The sequence below is a fragment of the Amblyomma mixtum genome, chromosome 2 (assembly GCF_055824585.1).
Source record: "Amblyomma mixtum isolate Tamu chromosome 2, ASM5582458v1, whole genome shotgun sequence".
NCBI classification, from domain to species: Eukaryota; Metazoa; Arthropoda; class Arachnida; order Ixodida; family Ixodidae; genus Amblyomma; species Amblyomma mixtum.
The window spans coordinates 225,618,764-225,637,631 of record NC_143013.1 but is presented as its reverse complement, the minus strand read 5'-3'; the positions used below and the strand labels follow the sequence as shown (position 1 = coordinate 225,637,631).

General features: G+C 45.0%; 1 protein-coding gene across 1 annotated transcript; it reads right to left on the bottom strand.

Annotated features, from left to right (window-relative positions):
- Positions 1-2,179: 2,179 nt before the first annotated feature.
- LOC149362780 (uncharacterized) lies at positions 2,180-17,925 on the bottom strand. The gene is made up of 4 exons (XM_089568380.1): positions 17,726-17,925; positions 14,009-14,098; positions 8,395-8,517; positions 2,180-2,334 (listed from the first exon to the last, which is right to left on the bottom strand). The coding sequence occupies exons 2-4, from the start codon at positions 14,061-14,063 to the stop codon at positions 2,180-2,182; spliced, it is 333 nt and encodes a 110-aa protein (XP_089424506.1). The 5' UTR covers positions 14,064-14,098; positions 17,726-17,925.
- Between the last annotated feature and the right edge of the window lie 943 nt (positions 17,926-18,868).

Here is an 18,868-nt window from a genome sequence, read left to right as displayed (position 1 = left end):
GAAGGCCCACATCAACACGTCCTTGTAGTTGTACATCTCTTCTTCTCTCTCGCTGCGTCTTGAGCTAGATGATCACAAGGACAAGGTGATATATGTTAGCGATTAGGAAGGTCAATAAAAACGTTTTAGGATGTCTGTAACAGCCTTTCTTTTAATTTTTTGTCAGAGACCAGAAAGAGTACGGACTGAAGAGGTTGAGCCTTGAACGCAATTTAGAAGGTGGAATATGAACGGCAGCGTTTAGGAAGCGGCGGCGAGGCTTTGCTAGTAGCGAGGTTTGTACACACGACAGAGGGCAGGTTTGTACTGCATAAAATATCGTGTGAATGAGCATAAAAATATTTATGAAAGGATGGTCGTAATGACAGACACAGTTAATAACGACGATCCCTTAAAAGCGATAAACAACTCATACTGCAACTAGTTCGGTAAAATAATGTAGTGGACAGATTAGTTTTTTCTGCGTCTTTTTTCTGCGTCTCTGCAATGCAGAGATTTGGTAATGGTCCTTCATTCGAAGCTCTAAAATTTTATAACTACTCTTCATTTCCCGAAAAGCTTACAGTTCTTGTGGATGGAATTTTGTAAATGACACACACACGGAACGCAGGGGTTGTTAAGCCGCAACAATGAGAACGCCCGACAAACATACCATGTGTAGTGAGGTGTTGCAGGTGCCTGCTGTGATTGTGCTCCGATGAGCACCCTGTGGCATATTGAGGGTTTTATCCCCTCGTTGTTACCTGCTCTTGAATATGACTTGCGTGACTCCAGGTGTCTTTATCTCCATAGGCTTTTTCTTTGTCTTTTTCGTTTTGGCAAGTTTTACGCTTTCGTCCTTTTGTACTTGATTGTCTTAAGCCTTTTCTCAACAATTTTTATAGTCAACTGCTGTCCAAGTGGACCGCACTTATTTCATAAGCCACCTTACAAAAATCGTCAATCTTTTTTGTACCAAAGACGTCAGAGACCATTGCGGCAACCGCATTGGAGCAATGCAAGGCACTGAGGCCTCCACGGCACTCGTCACCTCTACTTGCTCCCATTTGCCTCTATTTGCTCATATTTGCCTCTATTCACCTAAATTCTCAATTCATTCTCAATTTATTCGCACTTTTCTCTTAATTCGTCCTTGACTCACCTTAGTGCAACATTAATCACATTTTAATTGCACAAATCACATTTATTCACTATTATTTCGCAATTAATTCACTCTTAATTCACATATATTGAGAAGTAATCGACTTTAGTTCACCCTAAATTCACTCCAATGTGCCATTCATACACATTATAGACGCATTAATATACCTTAATTCATAATTAATTCACTAAAATTCATATATATTTCGCCTTAATTCACAATTAATTGATTGCGACATTTCAATAATCATTGAAGATGGATTGGATTTCGGTTAGCCCCACATTTGCACTCGTTTATTCTCAGTATTCATTCCGGGCATTCAAATTTGGCGCCGTGCTTTCGCTCCGCCCACACTTACGGTCACATGGTACTTCCCGTGGTGCTACACTTCCGGCGTTTCAAATTTGGCGCCATTTTTGCCCTCGCCACGCCCACTTTTTGCACATTTTTCGCTCTAATTAATTAAGCAATCATTCGATCGTCACCAAAGTTTTTGCGCCGCATCATCATCCTCTTTCGATTATATCCACTGTTTTGACGATATCTCTTATTGGTTCCCCACAATCGCTGCGGACATGTTTTGGTGACAGGTTGCCTGTCGACATAGCTTAGTAATGCTTTCGCATTAATATGCAGTATGCATTATATATTATAGACGATAGGCTGGTCATGATTTGTGCAATCAGTGTATTAACAACATCTCGACGACAGTTTAAGAGATATGGCATCGGCCGCGAATGATAGCGGGTAGCAAGGCGAGCTGCGACCGAATAAAAACGTTGCTTCTTCAATTTCTTGCCGTATTGCTTTTATTTCAAATCGCTGACGTGCCGAACACTTAGTCCAGTCCAGAAGACCCTATTTGAACAGTAAAAGGCGTGTTTTCTTTCCCGATTTTACCTAAGATATTACAACAAACTAGCTGAACGCTAATTTCTTGAGTTAGCCGCACCCAACATCCGAAATGATCACATCTTGTTGGCGTAGGAAGTCGAAAAAAAGGGAAATATGTATTTGCCTTAAAAAGCAATAGTGGTTTCACGAGCTTCTTTTGTCATTCGTTTCGTTCTTATGTTGCGCTGGTGCATCCCGCAATATACTGTCCTTTCCGCTTCTATCCACGATAACAATCGTGGGCTGCACTACGGCAGTTGGCACTTTGACGACGACAGGGGACGTTTCGACGATGACCACTGCAACAGAAAGGATGCTGAGAATCAGTAACAAAAGAACAAAATACGAAAGCAAAGGAATATTCTCGCAAAGACATAAACCAGTGATTGCTGTCACAAGTTAGGTCAAAATAGCTTTTGCTAATTCCAGTTGCGGGCCTTTTATCTGTCCTAAAATCCTTCGAAAGCACCACCGGTTACTGCTCTTTCTTTTCTACAGTTCGCACAATCGTTGCAACATCGGCCTTGTTCCTCCTTCATTCTGTTGAATATTTGTTTCTTGTTTATGTTTCTGAAAATGTAAACGTTACTGCATCATAACGCACGAAGTGTGTTTTTGTGAACTCCTATTTTTTGCTCGCGAACGTTCACCAATATTCTTATCGTATTTGGTATTGCCACTTACTTGTTTACTTATGCTCTTGCACACCTTAACGACGGGAAAATCAATAATCGCACTCAGTTAAATTGTGTTCAACGGATCATCAGATTGCTAGGCTTCTTAGTGCATTCATTTTCTGCACAGGGATTAGTGAAAAGAACAAAATTGCTCTTTTTTTTGCATCGTTGCTTTTCATCTTCGTTCAATTCCGTGCTCTAATAAAGGGGACTTCAATTTTAAAATTTAGAGTCACATTCTCGGGACATCTGCCGGAAAATAGACCATCATTTCACTTTGTATTTTCACTCATTCTCTGTGTCGAGACAAATTTTCATTCTAAGAGCACATTTGCCGGATCCCGAGCTCTGTATCCCTCCCTACACTAAAAATATTCTCTTAATGTTTGTTGGTAAACAGATCCTAATGTTTTCATAATATTCTGAAACCGCCGAGCTCTGTATCCCTCCCTACACTGAAAACATTCTCGTAATATTTCTTGGTAAACAGATCCTAACGTTTTCATAAAATTCTGAAACCTGAACCTTGGATTGGTACGTCCTGTGGTGCAGCTTTTAGATTACATGAAATATACTGAATAATGTATCTTAATACACGCATTGTTTCTATGAAACAAGGCGTTCGGATTCTTTCTTGAAGCGGCAGTCATTCAACAAGATATTTTTGTTCCGCTTCTTTAGCATATATTGAGCGCCAAAGCTCTTTCAAAATGTTACATCAATTTTCCTGTTATAAAATGCTACGACGGTGGCTCAACACAAACTGCGCAAGCCTCACAACGAAAAGTTGCAGATTATAGCATCATAGAGTGTACAACGGAGCCACTAATTGATATGGCCTAATTATGAAACATATACGTGTGTACTGTACATGACACACGAGAGAATACGAGACGAACGCAGACTAACACATGGTTTGGTGAAGCGACGCCACATTTCATCACCAACAACAAAGCACATGTACGCTAAGCACTCAATACCCAAGAAACGCACAATCATAGTCATTTTATCAAGCCAAGAAAGTTTAGTTCAATATTTTAGAAGCCAAACAAAGGCCCGCCCACAAACATGTCCGGGCCATATCTCAGCATTCGCAAGGCGACAGAAGTTTCATGCACATTTTAATGCGTTGGCATGTCTTGCGTCACTAGTGAGACAGCCGTTATCTTCTGGTGAAGCTCGGAGTAATCCGGCTAAGCTCCGAGGAGGGGTCGCGTTAACTGGAGCCTTTGGCTCGAAGCTTGGTTAGCATGGAGGGGCGTCGCGCCGGCTGTAGCCGAGTGCAGAGACAAAGTGAAGATGAAGTGCAAGAAATGTTGGTTTGGTTTGGTTTATGGGGTTTAACGTCCCAAAGCGAGGAAATGTGGTTGCGTGCATATGCAGGCGCTAGAAAGAAGAGGAGGAGGGTGAAGTCATGGGAGGAAACTGTAGTTCTGCAAACGGTAAATCATTGATGAAGCCGGTCATTCCACAGATTCGTACACTGAAAGACGTGCTCAGCCAGCTGAACAGCAACGCGAGAAGAAAAGAAGAGAGCGTCAACGTGCGTCAAACGATCTAGAGGATATAGCGAGGTGGAAAGGCAAAGCAGAGAGGTGAAGGCAGAGTGACTTTCCTAAACATGATGCCGACACATACGACGAGCGAGAAACGCGAAGACAGAAAACGGAGAAGGAAATGCTGAAGTCGCTGGAGGAACATGCAATAGAGAACCGAGGACAGGTGGCTTCAGAGACCACTCAACAGACAGAATGGCGGCTCGAATCACTGCGAGAATCTTAGGCGGCTTATTGAAAGAGGGAAGTTCAGGATACTGCAAGAGTAGTTGGACAGAACACGAATTTTCAAGCTTATGAGGCGATATACAAATATAAATAAGTAGGAGGGCGAGGCTGGTCAAAAGGTTCTCGATAATTACAAAGGGGACAAAGAAGGGGAAAACCTCAGGGTGCTTGCCAGTGTTTCGATAAGAGGACTTGCCTCCATCGAAGACAAGTTGTCTTCGTCGAAATGTTGATAGGCACCCTTAGGGTTTCGCTCCCTTGTTCACTTAAAGATAATTAAGCTAGACGAGGACAGTCGTGCATGACCACATAAGTCGCCTTTAGGTTAACGAGGAAAATCGGGAGAAATTTATTTGCCAAGAGACCACCGATAATTTTTCTCACACAATTTACAGGTTTTTGATGAATACTTCCCAAAATTCCCACCTAAACATTTGCTATACTTCCATAGACACTCGTTGATGCAGCATGCTTTTTTTCCTAAATAAACCGAACTGCAGCTGAGCAGCATCAGGTAAACCACTCCAGTTCTGCAGGCCACCTACTTGATTCTGCTGGTGAGGCCATATGCGTCAACAGGACAGCTTGAAAAGGCGCGGTAAAACACACGTCCACAGAAAATAGTTGCCCCACGCTTCTTAGACCATGCCAGATCTTAAGTAGATAGGTTGGAATTTCATCTTCCCGCCACTGGTGTTTGCGGATTCCGTGTGCAGTTATATGGGTACAAATGTCCTTCAACACAGACCCAGCAACAGCCAAAAAAAGAGCCAAGTTTATTAAACGCGATCCACATCAGCGGACAACTTATCGGCACCAGGTCAGAACAAGATTCAAGAACAGAGAACCTCATGCAGGAAGACGCAATTATCCTATTAACTAGCTTCGAGTGAAAAAAAAAATGGATCTAAAAAGAGACTTTCCCCTTGCCACGTACCTTGCCAGATATGCTCTCGTTCTTTAAAAACAATTTCGAAGGTGAAATTCAAAATAGTACAAGTTGACCTAAAGGGTGGTAAATTTTATTGGCAACCAACTCTGCTGCGAACTGCATTCTACTAATCAAACCTAAATGAATCAAATGTTCGGGGGTGGCGGCGTTCCAAAATGAACGCGGAATTTCTGCAGAAAGGTTTCAGGAACTGCACAAAATGTATCTGCCCTCAAACATTAGGAGCTTACAGGACTAATTCTTTGTGCAGTAACGAGGCATTATTATAGGTTCTAGTGTGGCCCCAATCCTCACTGGGATCTCTTTAGCTAAATATATTTTCTCGCTGTCATGGGTGCTCAGTGAAACCTATTGCCTTATAGTTTATAGCTAAACTGTCAATTTTGTCATTCTTTGAAGCGGTAATCATGAAAATAGCCTAGAAGTGGTTGGCAGTGAAGTTAGGCATCTTTTAATTCTGCTGCTACAAGTTTGTATTACACTGTATAACTCCCTAGAAATTCATGTTTGTTATTTATTGTAAGGCTTTCCTAGAGAAAGAGACCAACTGTATTAAGCGTACATGCCAAGGTCAGAAAAGGCTCTTTTTGTGCACTATTTTTGTGACTAGAGGCTCATTAAAAGGTAAATAGCGTCTTCCTTCCCTGAGTTCATCACTTGTTAAGCCCAGCTCAGGTCAGTTTTACCGCTGAGGTGGAGCGCCTTCGGCTTATGGCGTCTGGGGGTTTAACGTCCCAAAGCGACTCAGGCTATGAGAGACGCAGTAGTGAAGAGTTTCGGGAATTTAGACCACCTGGGGTTCTTTAGCATGCACTGATATCGCACAGTACACGGGCCTCTAGAATTTGTCCTCGATCGAAATTTGACCGCCATGGCAGGGATCAAACCCGCGTCTTTCGGGTCAGCTGCTGAGTATCATAACCCCTGAGCCACCGCGGCGGCTTGGATTGAGTTCGTTCTGCTGGGTTTCCCCATTTCTTATTCTGGCTGTTGCTGTCTCTCACGAAGACCCTTTGCACCAACAGAACTGCACGCGGATATGATAAACGCGTGTGACAGAAATCTCAATTTCTACCCTATGCTGAGACGATCGTGCATGGCCTGAAGAACGTGGGTGGACCGCAGCGGTTGGCTAGACGCACGAGCAGCCGCCTTGTATGGGGGAGAGGCGGGATGCGATCCGAGTGCCACCGGGTACCCATCGATCATACAAAGGTACAAGCTTTCCTTTGGCCTGGTGACCGGCTTCTTTTGATCGAAGTGGTTGGAAAATGGGTCCTTCGCCTTACTTTCAGTGGACTAACATACCTTGTACCATTGCGCTCATCGGCTTTGGGTGCCCTTAAATTCAAAATTATCATGAGGGTGGCAGGAAGCGTTTGTGTCAATGTATTCTTTACCGCGGCCGCCAAGCTGTCTCGTTGGTGCTTATTAACCAAGCAAGTTATACAAATAGAAGCAGGCTGTGGCATCATACACTGAAAATGTTCTGCGCACGACGTAAGTGGAATACAAGATCCCGCTCAGCTGCCGCTCGGTTACACAGGACAAAAGTAGAGCATTAGAACTCTTGAGGTTAGCTTATTGCGCAACATCTACTGAAACACGGTAATTATGTGATAGAGAAGCAAATGCACACCGAATTTCATGCATTCAAAAATAATAAGCGGTACTAAGGAAAAAAGGCGAGTGAAACTTCCAAAGCTTTGCGAATATGAGGGATGTCCTGGACAAATGCGTCAGTAAGGCTTTGGTTCGAGTGTAGAAGAAGATTTGGGAGTGGTTTAGCTCTGGTTAAACCTGGAGCATTGCGAAAGGAACGAGGAGAAAGAGAGGGGCGATGGAGAGCGCGCAGCAGCGGCGGTGGTCCTGGCACGCTACCTATGCGCCGCTACTGCGCATGCGTAACGGACGAGCGCGGAGGCGGCACCTCTGAGTCACCTCCGCAACAACGGCGGCGGCGTGCCAGCTGTGCGCCTTGTGACATTACTGCTTCTCGCGCATGCGCAGTATGGCCTTTCGTCAGCTCTGCAAAATAGCTCGGCGACTCGCGTAGCGTTGCTTTCGCAACAATAATATAATTTTTCAATCTGGTAAGGTGACCATAAGTTTGCGTATTAGGCGCTCATGCCTATTGTTCTTGAAGAAGAAAAGACACGTCCCTTCAATAAACCAACTGCGTGTCTGAGTTAGCCATCCCTTCCACTTCCCTCCTGTGTCATGCCCCTCGCGTAGTTTACTGCGCTATTCTTGTATGCCCATGGTCCTGACTTCACTTCTGTGAAATAAATATCGATTTGCTGTATGGTGGTTTAACGTTCCAAAGTGACTGAGGCTATGAGGAACGCCGTTTTGGTGATTGGATTCAAGAGCACTTTCCAAATTTCAGGGCCGCCGCGGTGGCTCAGTGGTTATGATGCTCGGCTGCTGACCCGAAAGACGTGGGTTCGATCGAGGCCGTGGCGGTTGAATTTCTATGGAGGAGAAATTCTAGAGGCCCGTGTACTGTGCGATGTCAGTGCACGTTAAAGAACCCCAGGTGGTTGAAATTTCCGGAGCCCTCCACTATGGCGCCTCTCATAGCCTGAGCCGCTATGGGTCGTTAAACCCCATAAACCAAACCAAACCAAATTTCAGGCAGTGATCTTACAGACTTGGAGCACGCTTATAAACAGCCTCCCTAGAATAATGTACAGCGCTTTAAAAAGGATAGCCGTCCGGCCTCAGCCGCTTAGGGCACCATATTAAAGGGCATATGGAAGAGAAAATTAATATAGTGGTGCGAAAGCACAGAATTTATCTTCGAATGCCCACTTCATGGACGTGTCGATATAGATAAACCCTTTATTATATTATAATGGTCACATAACGTAGACCTGCGGCATATGCAGGTAACAAGACTGAGCAGTAGCGTAGGTGCTCAAGCGAGAATGAGTCTTTTACTACCTGTGGGCGGTGGTTGCTTAATCACGATGGTAGCGGTCTGTACTGCCGGCAGTAGCACGTTTGAAGTTGATTCCGGTTGAAGCACAGCTAATGATGGACCGACTTCAACGAGCCTGTTCTCACCTATAACAGTAACAAGGCACTCATGTTTCGGGCGTCATCCAACATTTGCTCGAGAAACCAGAAATACTCAGTTTGAATGTGCAAACCTCTAAATATAATCTATACATCGTCCAATGGAGCGTAAGAATACTAAGCCCGGTTAAATTTTGCATGCAGATTCTATAATGGTCTCTTAATTCTATTAGTCGCATCCGCATTTAAACACTTAAATACAACCAAATTGGCATTTGAAGCATCTACGAAGTGTTCAGTGTCATAATGCGTTTCAATGAAATTCCGTTTCAGCAGTCTAGCAGAGGCTGTTACCGGAGGAAAAGAAGATTATACGGCAAGTTACAGAGCCATGTAAAGCTATTGTGTAGAGAAAAAGCAAGGACCGCGACCTGCCTCTGTTGCACACACTAGAACACGATCTAAAACACTTATTAAAAATATATGCATGAGTTCGCTGCTTCTCACTTATTTCGCGCTTAATGGTTCACGTGGAATAAAGCCTGTGAATGCAAGTAGCCGCAGTTAAGGAAAGGAAATAAACCGCATGAAACCTTGCAGGAAAGTTGACTAATAGCGATAGGAGTTGCAGCATCAGCTCATAATCGGAAATAGGAATGCAGTACAGGCAAAGCTGGAAATTAGACGACTTGGTTCATATTCATTGTGCGTGAACAATGTACAAAAGAAGGAACAGAACGGAGGCGCCGACATGCGCTATCCTCTCCATTCCTTCGAGTCTTTGATGCGCTGTTCAGGCACATTAGGTGCTGTACGAATTTGCACGGTAACCTGTTGAAGCTCGTATAATTTTGAAGGAACCTTTTTGTGCACAGTACATTACTAAAACTTCCGATGTAGACTGCGCTACGCCTAAGTTATCCATTTTTGAAACAGCGCAACCCAAGGGGAGATTGGGTATCTGGCGTCCCATGTGGCATGAGTTGACTATAGTGGCGATTAATCTTTCCTAACTGTCTATATATTTGTGTGTTTTTTTTCAATAAACCCAGTTGTTAGTCAGCACCTGTTTGTCTTTACCCCTCAGTTCCAAGTCCCGTCTTTGTTGCGCTGTTTCAAAAACGAATACGTACCAACTTGCCCAAATTTCTGCTTTATGCAATGCCTAAGTTATCCTCTGCAGGAATGTTTCTGCGCTGACCCATGTTTCGCTCCCGTACATGCTCTCGGGCATCTGACGTGCTTAAATACCTCGCCTCTAACTTTCGGAGGCGATCTTGCTAACGACAATCGCCAGCAGTATTTTCAGAACATTCCGTCGATGTCGACGGCATTGTGTAAGGTGATAGCAACACAGCTAGTGAAATTTTCAGATATATGCCAAAATTCTCGTTGCATCTGGAGTATAGGTTGGTGAGAATTTCGCGTCGGCATTGCGCACGCGCTTCTGGCCACGACCTCGAACACGTGTCACCGCCTTGCCTGTACAACGCGTCACACTGCGCCGTCACAGAGGTTCGTGATTGCACGGCGACGCACCGAATGCTGTCGTTACGGACACGCTAAGAACTGCTCCGGATTTCAGCAGACTATTCTATCAAGGTTCTTTTTTCTTATGCTGTAACTCCACGCGCAACGTCTGTATTAATGCGAATGCATTATATTGATTAAGGGGCGGAAACGTCGGCGTTCTGTTTGTCCACACCAAACGTTTTGGAAATCCGCGTGATTTCATCAGGAAAGAAAAATAATTTTTTTTAAATTTCTCTCAAGTAAGTTCCGAACCAAGACCGGAGCGAAAAGGACAGCTTTGTCGGCCGCTCCATGTGAGCGCTGCACAATCCCTGCGTCTTTTCAACACGGTGTTCATTAGAATGACGGAATGCTTTATGTACAGCCTTTGTCAAATGTTTAGAGCCCAGGGGGTTTGTTTCTAAGCGCTATTGTGGCGCTCCTGCAGCACTTGTGGAAGTGCTACGCATCGGAGGGAGCAGGACCAAAAATCTTCTTACCTTCAGGAGATTTGGGACGCTGAGGTCGCATTACGAGCAACGCAATGCAGCCCAGAAGCAAACCCCCTGGGCTCTAAACTTTTGACAAAGGCTGTACATACATGAGCTATGTAAACAGATTACGAAACCAGTAGCAAATCAACATCGCTAATCAACCAAGCACGAGAAAAAATTAATTACAGAGCACGTATGTAAGACATCATAATACAACACATCTAAGTTACAAAGAACTAGATAAAAAGGTAATGAAGAGCACAGCAGTAAGAGTGAATGTTAGTCCGGTTCTAACTCAGTCTGGGCATACGATTCTTTCCGCACATCACACCGCGCACTCAACAGCTAGTCTCTCGCCTTGGGTTTGGGTATCGTCGTTTGCATCAACTTCCATTCGGGTGGCGTGATCAGATTAGCATCGACATTAGAGGAGCCGAACACCTTACGTGCGTGCGTTCGCGTTCACAGCACGTAAGTATAGTCTTAAGTTCCCACCGGAATATTTTAGCTGACAATTTAGAACCCTTCTTTGTTGGAAGAGCTCAAACCAACGATATCCTCAAGTGGCACTTACAGAAAATAGGGAGCACAAATTATAAAACCTCGTTTAAGCAGCGCGTAGTGAAATTACGCAGCTACATGAGGGCAGCCTGGACAAACACAAGACAAACAAAAAAACGCGGCGAAGGTGAACCTAGCTTCAAGAGTACAATGTCAAAGCATTCGAGGTCTCTGCCGTGAAAGTATTCCTAGTCTCCTATATAATCATTTATCGCAGAAAATATCTACACCACTGGCGTGGTACTGCAGTGGTTAAGCGATACGCTATCGCCTCGGCAAATGGCAGTTTCAAACAAGCCACCGGTATGGCTACTCAGGCCTGGGCTTCTCTTACCTAGCTGCCCTAACGTTTATTTTTGCACACATAGTTATCCGGGAGGAGGCTGTCTATATCTCGATCAATGAGATGATGCGCAGTGCCCCGGTGTGCATGTGATAACTGCTTTATATTTATTGCAAATAACAGTTGTGGGCAACCTCCCATGGTGGGAGGTTGCCCACAACCCGATCCGTGGCGACTGCTTTCTCCTGTGGAAAGACGCTCTGACAGTGACATTTCTATTCTATTGCTGTCGGACTAAAATTTAAGGAGAAATAAAGGTGAAAATACAGCCGTTAAATGTAATCCCACCAGCATTAGCTTGACAGAGAGAGTTCGCGTGTGTCGCCTGTCTTTGTGTCTCCTCTCTGTGAATTGTTTTTGCCATAGTTACTCATCCCCAGATAGCCAGGCCCAATACCGTTGTCAAGTATTTTCGTACATTTTAAGAAATAGGCATGTAGTAATTTACGGTCAAAAACATTCAGTCACTGTCATCAGATCGTGGCCTGTTTAATGGCTTGACATGAACAGCTTTCTTGCAGAGCCAAATGCAATTTAAACTCGCAGCTTTAAATACTTCAGAGAAAATAGAAGTATATACTTGGTCTATCAACGAGATAGTTGAACGATGGAAAAGTGTTTATCAAATCATGTTGGCGTTTACCTTTGAATTACCAATGCAAGACAAATCTGGCTGTTGGGGATCGCGAAGAGGCTTTAATAATGCCGGCTCGCGCCGCATCTATAGCATTTGAGATGGCAGGAGACACGCACATAAGTATGACCTCAGGAAGGTGGGAAATAGAGATGTATTGCGGGCGTCCCTTCACGGTGGAGACGCTTCTTCCTGAGTATTAAAACAGTTATCCCTTTTTTTTAAGAACATTTAGGAACACCAAAAAGTGCTACTCAGTAGAAGCAGTTTTCCACTTGTGTTTTATGGCGTCTCATACGCCTGCTTCTTTGGTTTCTTAGACCATGGCCATTTTTTCTAATTCTTGATTCTTGCAAATCCTCCTTTTGGCGTATACAAACTGCGTATCCTATAGAAGTCTCAGCAGTAAAGAGTTGACGCTGGTATTGATTTGAGCCCGCGTCCAACGTCCAAGCATTCGCTGTGTCTTCGCGCTACGGTTCCCTTGCTGCTTACAGGAATCTCCCATCGCTGCTGCCGATGCCTTCTGCGGAGGCTACTTATTTCCTACAAGTGCCCTGTGCTTTCCCAATTCTTTGTAGAAAGGGGCCATCTCTCTGCTGTGTTGACTCCTCAGGGAGTTTCGCTATTTCATACCACGAACTGTTCTGCATGGTTCTGCAACAGTTGTTCAGGCGTTCTGCCACCACGCATTCCAGTCAGTTTCGCTGGACTCTTACGGGAATGCGAGAAGTCGTGTGACAAGTACTGTTTCACCGTTACCTTGGGCGCCACACAGATAAAATCGGGGGAGTTGCCAGACTAGCAGCTCTTGTGCGGCGCAACCACTTTCAGCCTTTAGACGCAGCCGACAGCTGCGACGACAGAGTACGTTGCTAGCTTAGCAGCTGTGCTGTGGGTGCGCCGCAAATGCTGCGTGGGCGATGGTTCGCGACTTTGGATGGAAGCTGGTAATAAAGATAACTGCCTTATAAAATAAACGTCCCGCGGGTTTTTTGTGGTAGTAGCGATACGTTACAGCAGTTTTATATCTCAACAACCAGAGTACCTTATGCCCATTTAGGAATACTGGTATTTCGTTCAGTCATGCCATGGAAACCATTATGGATAAGACAAAAGCGCATGCATTAAAGGACCACTGGAGGAGAGCTTTGAGATAGTACATGCCAAATAATTCTGAGATGAACACCTGCAAAGCAAATTTTTTCAACACCGATTTTTGCTGACTGTGGCCATGCCTCAGCACGTCATTTACAGTGATTGTGTTATGTAGATCGCACACCGGATTTAAAATCTTGTGATAGTAGAAAGCCTTCACATATGGACCGGAAGAATATCAGATAAGTCTAAAAAAACAGGCTCCACCAAGCTTCCCGTAGCGGGATTATCTACAGCCAGGAGCCGGTGTCTTCACTAATGGCTGGTGCGCATCGTGTTTATTATGCTCGCGCAGCTGCCCTGCGACAATTTCTAGTCTAGATATCGTTCTATTCTTCCAGGTTAGAACGTCTATATGTCTGCACAATATGTTTCTGTGCAACAAAAATTTTACTTACCTACACCTGCAAGAAAAGTAGTTTGTACTGACCTAAAAATTTTATTGTTGCTTGTGCAAAACCAAGGTGGTAGTTTTAATTTTCATTACGATCAGGAGCCAACGTCAAAGACGAGCATTCTCAACCTATTTTAGCCGAAACATGGTGCAGTTCACGTAAGGTCGGTCTTCGTAAAGGACATAAGGATGAGATACAGCACCAGAGGAACACAACACAGAACGCAGTGAGAGCAACGGATGAACTCGCGTCCATGTATTTCACTGCGTCGTATTTACCTGGCATTATTTGATCGCTATGTCGCATCCCCAGCCTCTGAACAAAAAGTGCGCAAATAAAGATTCGGAAGGAAGGGCAGAAATGTCATGTTGAAGGCTGTAGTTTCTAGCGAGAGAAACTATGATATTCGCGCGCATCCATGCCGAACTAGAAAGGGGCTCACCAAACACCACTCCGAGAGCAAAGGCGAGGACAAGTACCGAGGTGCATCGGCTCATCCCCTGACTTCCTCCCTCCACATGGCTCGCAGGATCTGAAACGTTTGCGAAGAAGTCAACAGGCTTGAATTCTTGAGATAAACTACTCAGCTCACCATTCTGAAGCGTGATACGCAAACTGCTCCGTATGACACACGTTCCTAGCTCAAAGCGCGCAGAAAGATATAGGAAAACCCCCAGATCGCCTGGGCATCGACACTTGTTCTCACAGCAAGCGCTCAGCTTGTGAGCCACTTCCGTATCGATTTTGAGTTATTCATCATGTTACACAAGATGAGGCCTCACAATATACCGTCAAGCACTGAAGAGGAGCTGCTTGAAAGAAAACGTAGACGTGCAGCTTACTCAGCGCCGCAGATGCAATGCGGAAAAGGTCGATGCGAACCATCGATGCTTACAGGAGGTGCCAGGAAGCGGCTGGCAATGGCGCGTGCGAAACCAACGAGGAACACGATGCGAGGCTTAAATAGATGCGTGCAGTTGTGTATCAAGTGAGAACTACCTTTTACTGCGGAGGCGGATACCCCTTTTACGAAATACTTGATTGATGACACGCTCACAGTGTAGCGAAGAATAGAGTGTGGTACACGTAGGACCTCACACGCGTAGGGTATATACACAACGAGGTACTATTATCGAGTCGTTGCGTTCAAATTGATTCAAGTGGTAAGTGTCTTGAAGAACGTTGGTACAATTTACAGACGACTAGAGTACTGTATCTGTGGAACATTTTTTTCACTTTGTTTTCCATTACCGTGACAAATCTTCATTCATGACAGCGCATTACGTTTTCTAAATCCATTACACTGGTCGTAGTGTAAAGAAGGGCGTCTTGCTTTACATCGTCACGCCATTTTGACGCGGTGTATGCAGTTTCGGCTTTGAAAACTTTTCGAGATAAAATGACTCCATAGCAACACGGTTAACACGGAGGCAATTTTTCGAATCTCTTCAATACTTGGTCTTTACTTCATATACTATGGACATCATCACAAGATGAGGATATACAGGTCTCAGGATGGCATGAAAAAGTTCTGAAATTAAATTCTTATGCGTAGGTTAGAAGTGTTAGTCGTGTTAAAAATGATGCCTTTTTTCTACCATGCCAAAACAATGTCAACCGATTTGCATACTTAAGCCAAATGCGAATATGTGTGCTAGCAGCATGTGCTTCGCCATTTTAACATCATTAAACATTTCTACGCTACAATCTTTGTCGTGGTGTGTCTGCTTTGTAAAAACTAAGCGATCGGCTTTGAAAAGCTGGCTGCTCACCTCCCCCCAATGTCATGTGACATTGTGGCGTCATCACAACCTCCCAGGTGTATAATGATGCACCTGGAGAGGTTGGCCACAGCATGGCCAGGTTGCCACCGGCCAGATGCTGGCTTAAGACAAAGGCACAACGGCTAAATGTGGGGGATGGCCAGTATAAGTTATAACACACAAACAATATTCTCAAGTTTCATGATTGTTCCTGAGGGCGGCGAAAGTTCTTTGATATCCGGGTGGGTGATATTACTAATACACGGGCAGATAAAACCAGCTTCTTTCTGATCAATTGTTGATCAGCTTTTCATTTTAAACATTTCGCTGCTGCGTCTTGTTTGATCTTTTGTGTGTTTTTGCACTTTCTATATGGAACTCCCAGTTTCGGAGGCTATAGATAGACGCCGGTATATTCACAGTGTAACACTGGTACTGCCTGGGTAGTAAAACCATTTCAGGAAGTAACGGGTGTTCTGCACAATAATAAAAAAGTAGGCCTTCAAAGTCTAGAGCGACAGGTCTTAAGCTCCCGTTCTAGGGTATCAGGTCGTACAAGTAGCAGTAGTAATATTCGTCGTACAAGACTAGCAGTCGGAAACATCCACTAAATTTCACTATACTATGTTAGGAGAAGGTAAGTGACGCCAACCAAGTAAAATACAGGAAAAACACGACGTTTCGGGACCGGCTCGGCCCCTTCTTCACGGTGTGACTACGGGCGAGCGCAGCTTGGCTTTTTAAGCCCCTGTGTGGAGGACCTGCGGGTCAATGGCCGCAGCCCATGGACGTAGGATGAGGGGAGAGTCCCCAGGGAACGATTAACATTCTCTCGTGTTTGCTGTATGTGCCACGACTCGAGTAGAAGCCTCCTGCGTGGGTTAGCTTCCGTTTCCAATACAATGGTGCTGTCGAAGTCAATTGGGTGGTCACACCCTTCACAGTGTTCGGCCACGGCGCTGCGTTGACGATTCATGTGACGGACGTCCGCTTTGTGTTGGTTCATCCTTTCCGCGAAGTTCTTCGTTTCCCCTATGTACGACGCCGGGCAGACGGAACACGGAATTTTGTACACGACGCCCTGGGCCTTTTCTCTGGGCTGCCGGTTTTTTGGGCGGGGGAGAAGGCGACCGATAGTGCTGGTCGGTTTGTGCGTTGTCAGCACCCCTTCTTTTCCGAGAATGCGACCGAGCGTCTCGCTCACGCCTCTCACGTAGGGGATGCAAACACGTTTCCGCTTCTGGCATGCGTCTGAGGAAATAATAGACCGGATTTTGTTTTGCCTTTCTTGTTTCCTGATAATGCGCCGGATGAATGAGCTTGGGTAGCCGTTCTTTTGGAGGTCAGAAATGACTCGGTTCTTCTCCTTCCTTTTATCTTCACTTGAGGAACATATGGAGTCGGCTCTCTTCAGTAATGACGTCACGACCATCCCATCCCGCACAAAGCATCTGTCGTGACGTCATTACTGAAGAGAGCCGACTCCATATGTTCCTCAAGTGAAGATAAAAGGAAGGAGAAGAACCGAGTCATTTCTGACCTCCAAAAGAACGGCTACCCAAGCTCATTCATCCGGCGCATTATCAGGAAACAAGAAAGGCAAAACAAAATCCGGTCTATTATTTCCTCAGACGCATGCCAGAAGCGGAAACGTGTTTGCATCCCCTACGTGAGAGGCGTGAGCGAGACGCTCGGTCGCATTCTCGGAAAAGAAGGGGTGCTGACAACGCACAAACCGACCAGCACTATCGGTCGCCTTCTCCCCCGCCCAAAAAACCGGCAGCCCAGAGAAAAGGCCCAGGGCGTCGTGTACAAAATTCCGTGTTCCGTCTGCCCGGCGTCGTACATAGGGGAAACGAAGAACTTCGCGGAAAGGATGAACCAACACAAAGCGGACGTCCGTCACATGAATCGTCAACGCAGCGCCGTGGCCGAACACTGTGAAGGGTGTGACCACCCAATTGACTTCGACAGCACCATTGTATTGGAAACGGAAGCTAACCCACGCAGGAGGCTTCTACTCGAGTCGTGGCACATACAGCAAACACGAGAGAATGTTAATCGTTCCCTGGGGACTCTCCCCTCATCCTACGTCCATGGGCTGCGGCCATTGACCCGCAGGTCCTCCACACAGGGGCTTAAAAAGCCAAGCTGCGCTCGCCCGTAGTCACACCGTGAAGAAGGGGCCGAGCCGGTCCCGAAACGTCGTGTTTTTCCTGTATTTTACTTGGTTGGCGCCACTTACCTTCTCCTAACATTAAATTTCCCAACCAGACAGACTTCTGTCGAATGTTTTCTTTTGAGTCTATTTTCACTATACTATTTTTCTTTCGTCTCATTGCAGTTATGTCAACTTTAGGCCAAGAGAAAGGAATTGAAAACCGCCACTAGCTTACCTTGTTTTTTAGGCAGAAAAGCTTCAAAAACACGTCCCTGAAATCAGCACGTAGCAACGACGTGGTATCAGCTCATGACCTCTGTTTTTTTTTTTGCAAACTCTTCTGCACTTTTCCAGTAAAAAGGCTGCCCGCTCGTAGGTACAGGACGGGGTTCCTAAAGACAAAAGAGCGAAGCAACTATTGAAATGCTAGAAAATACTTCGGCTATATACGCGTCAAGCTAGGCACCTGTGCAATACGACGCACAGTATGTACGGAGAAGTAGAGGTAATAAAACTGAACCTAGGCAAAGGTATACATGCCATCCGCCGCCACAGAAAACTCGTCTGTCACCGGCGAGTGCACATGTGGTACTCTATCACGGGCCGGAAACAGGAATGGAAAGGTATGGCGTCAGGAAAAACGCAGGCTCGATGCCGGGTGAGTGATACTCTGCTCGGGACACCGGAGAAGATAACTGGGGACCCCGCCATTCTCAGAATTATTTGGCATCTCATTGTACGCCGCCATATGGCATTTGGAGAAATATGAGAATAATCCTGAAACAGCTAACGGTTGACTTCCAGATTACAGTTCGAACGAGAAAACCATCCACCGCTCGCGCCTCTTCACCATGGTAAACTTTTCCGAGCATAATTTCTGCTCGCAGCTTTGTTAACCAGCAACTTCCTAATTCCTTCTTTCCTTTAAGTTTGTCGCCTCTTCTATTTACAACAGAAAATTCAAGAAAAATAGGTAAATTAGTTTTCATTCAACACCAGTGTACACATTATCCCAGATAACTTAAGACAGGGTTTAAAAATGCGACGAGGCGCTCCAAAACGGCGCGACCAAATACAATTGTTGTCTATTCTATTCAGGAGCCATAACCATTTTTAATCCTGTTAATTTCATAATTAGTAAAGATTAATTAACCCACTTCCAGTGCGACAAAGTTAGGTAAACAAAATTCTGAATAGATAGTTCAGCATTCCGCAGAACAATCGTTTAAAGAGTATCTTACTATCCAACTATAACGCTTTAGCTTTTTTCTGTTAACTACAAATGCCTGCGAAGTGCAAAAAAATACCATGTGACATGCAGTCCTGCACGCCGAGATTGCAGTGCTCTGAAACGTTTCTTCTACACAGCATTTAGTCG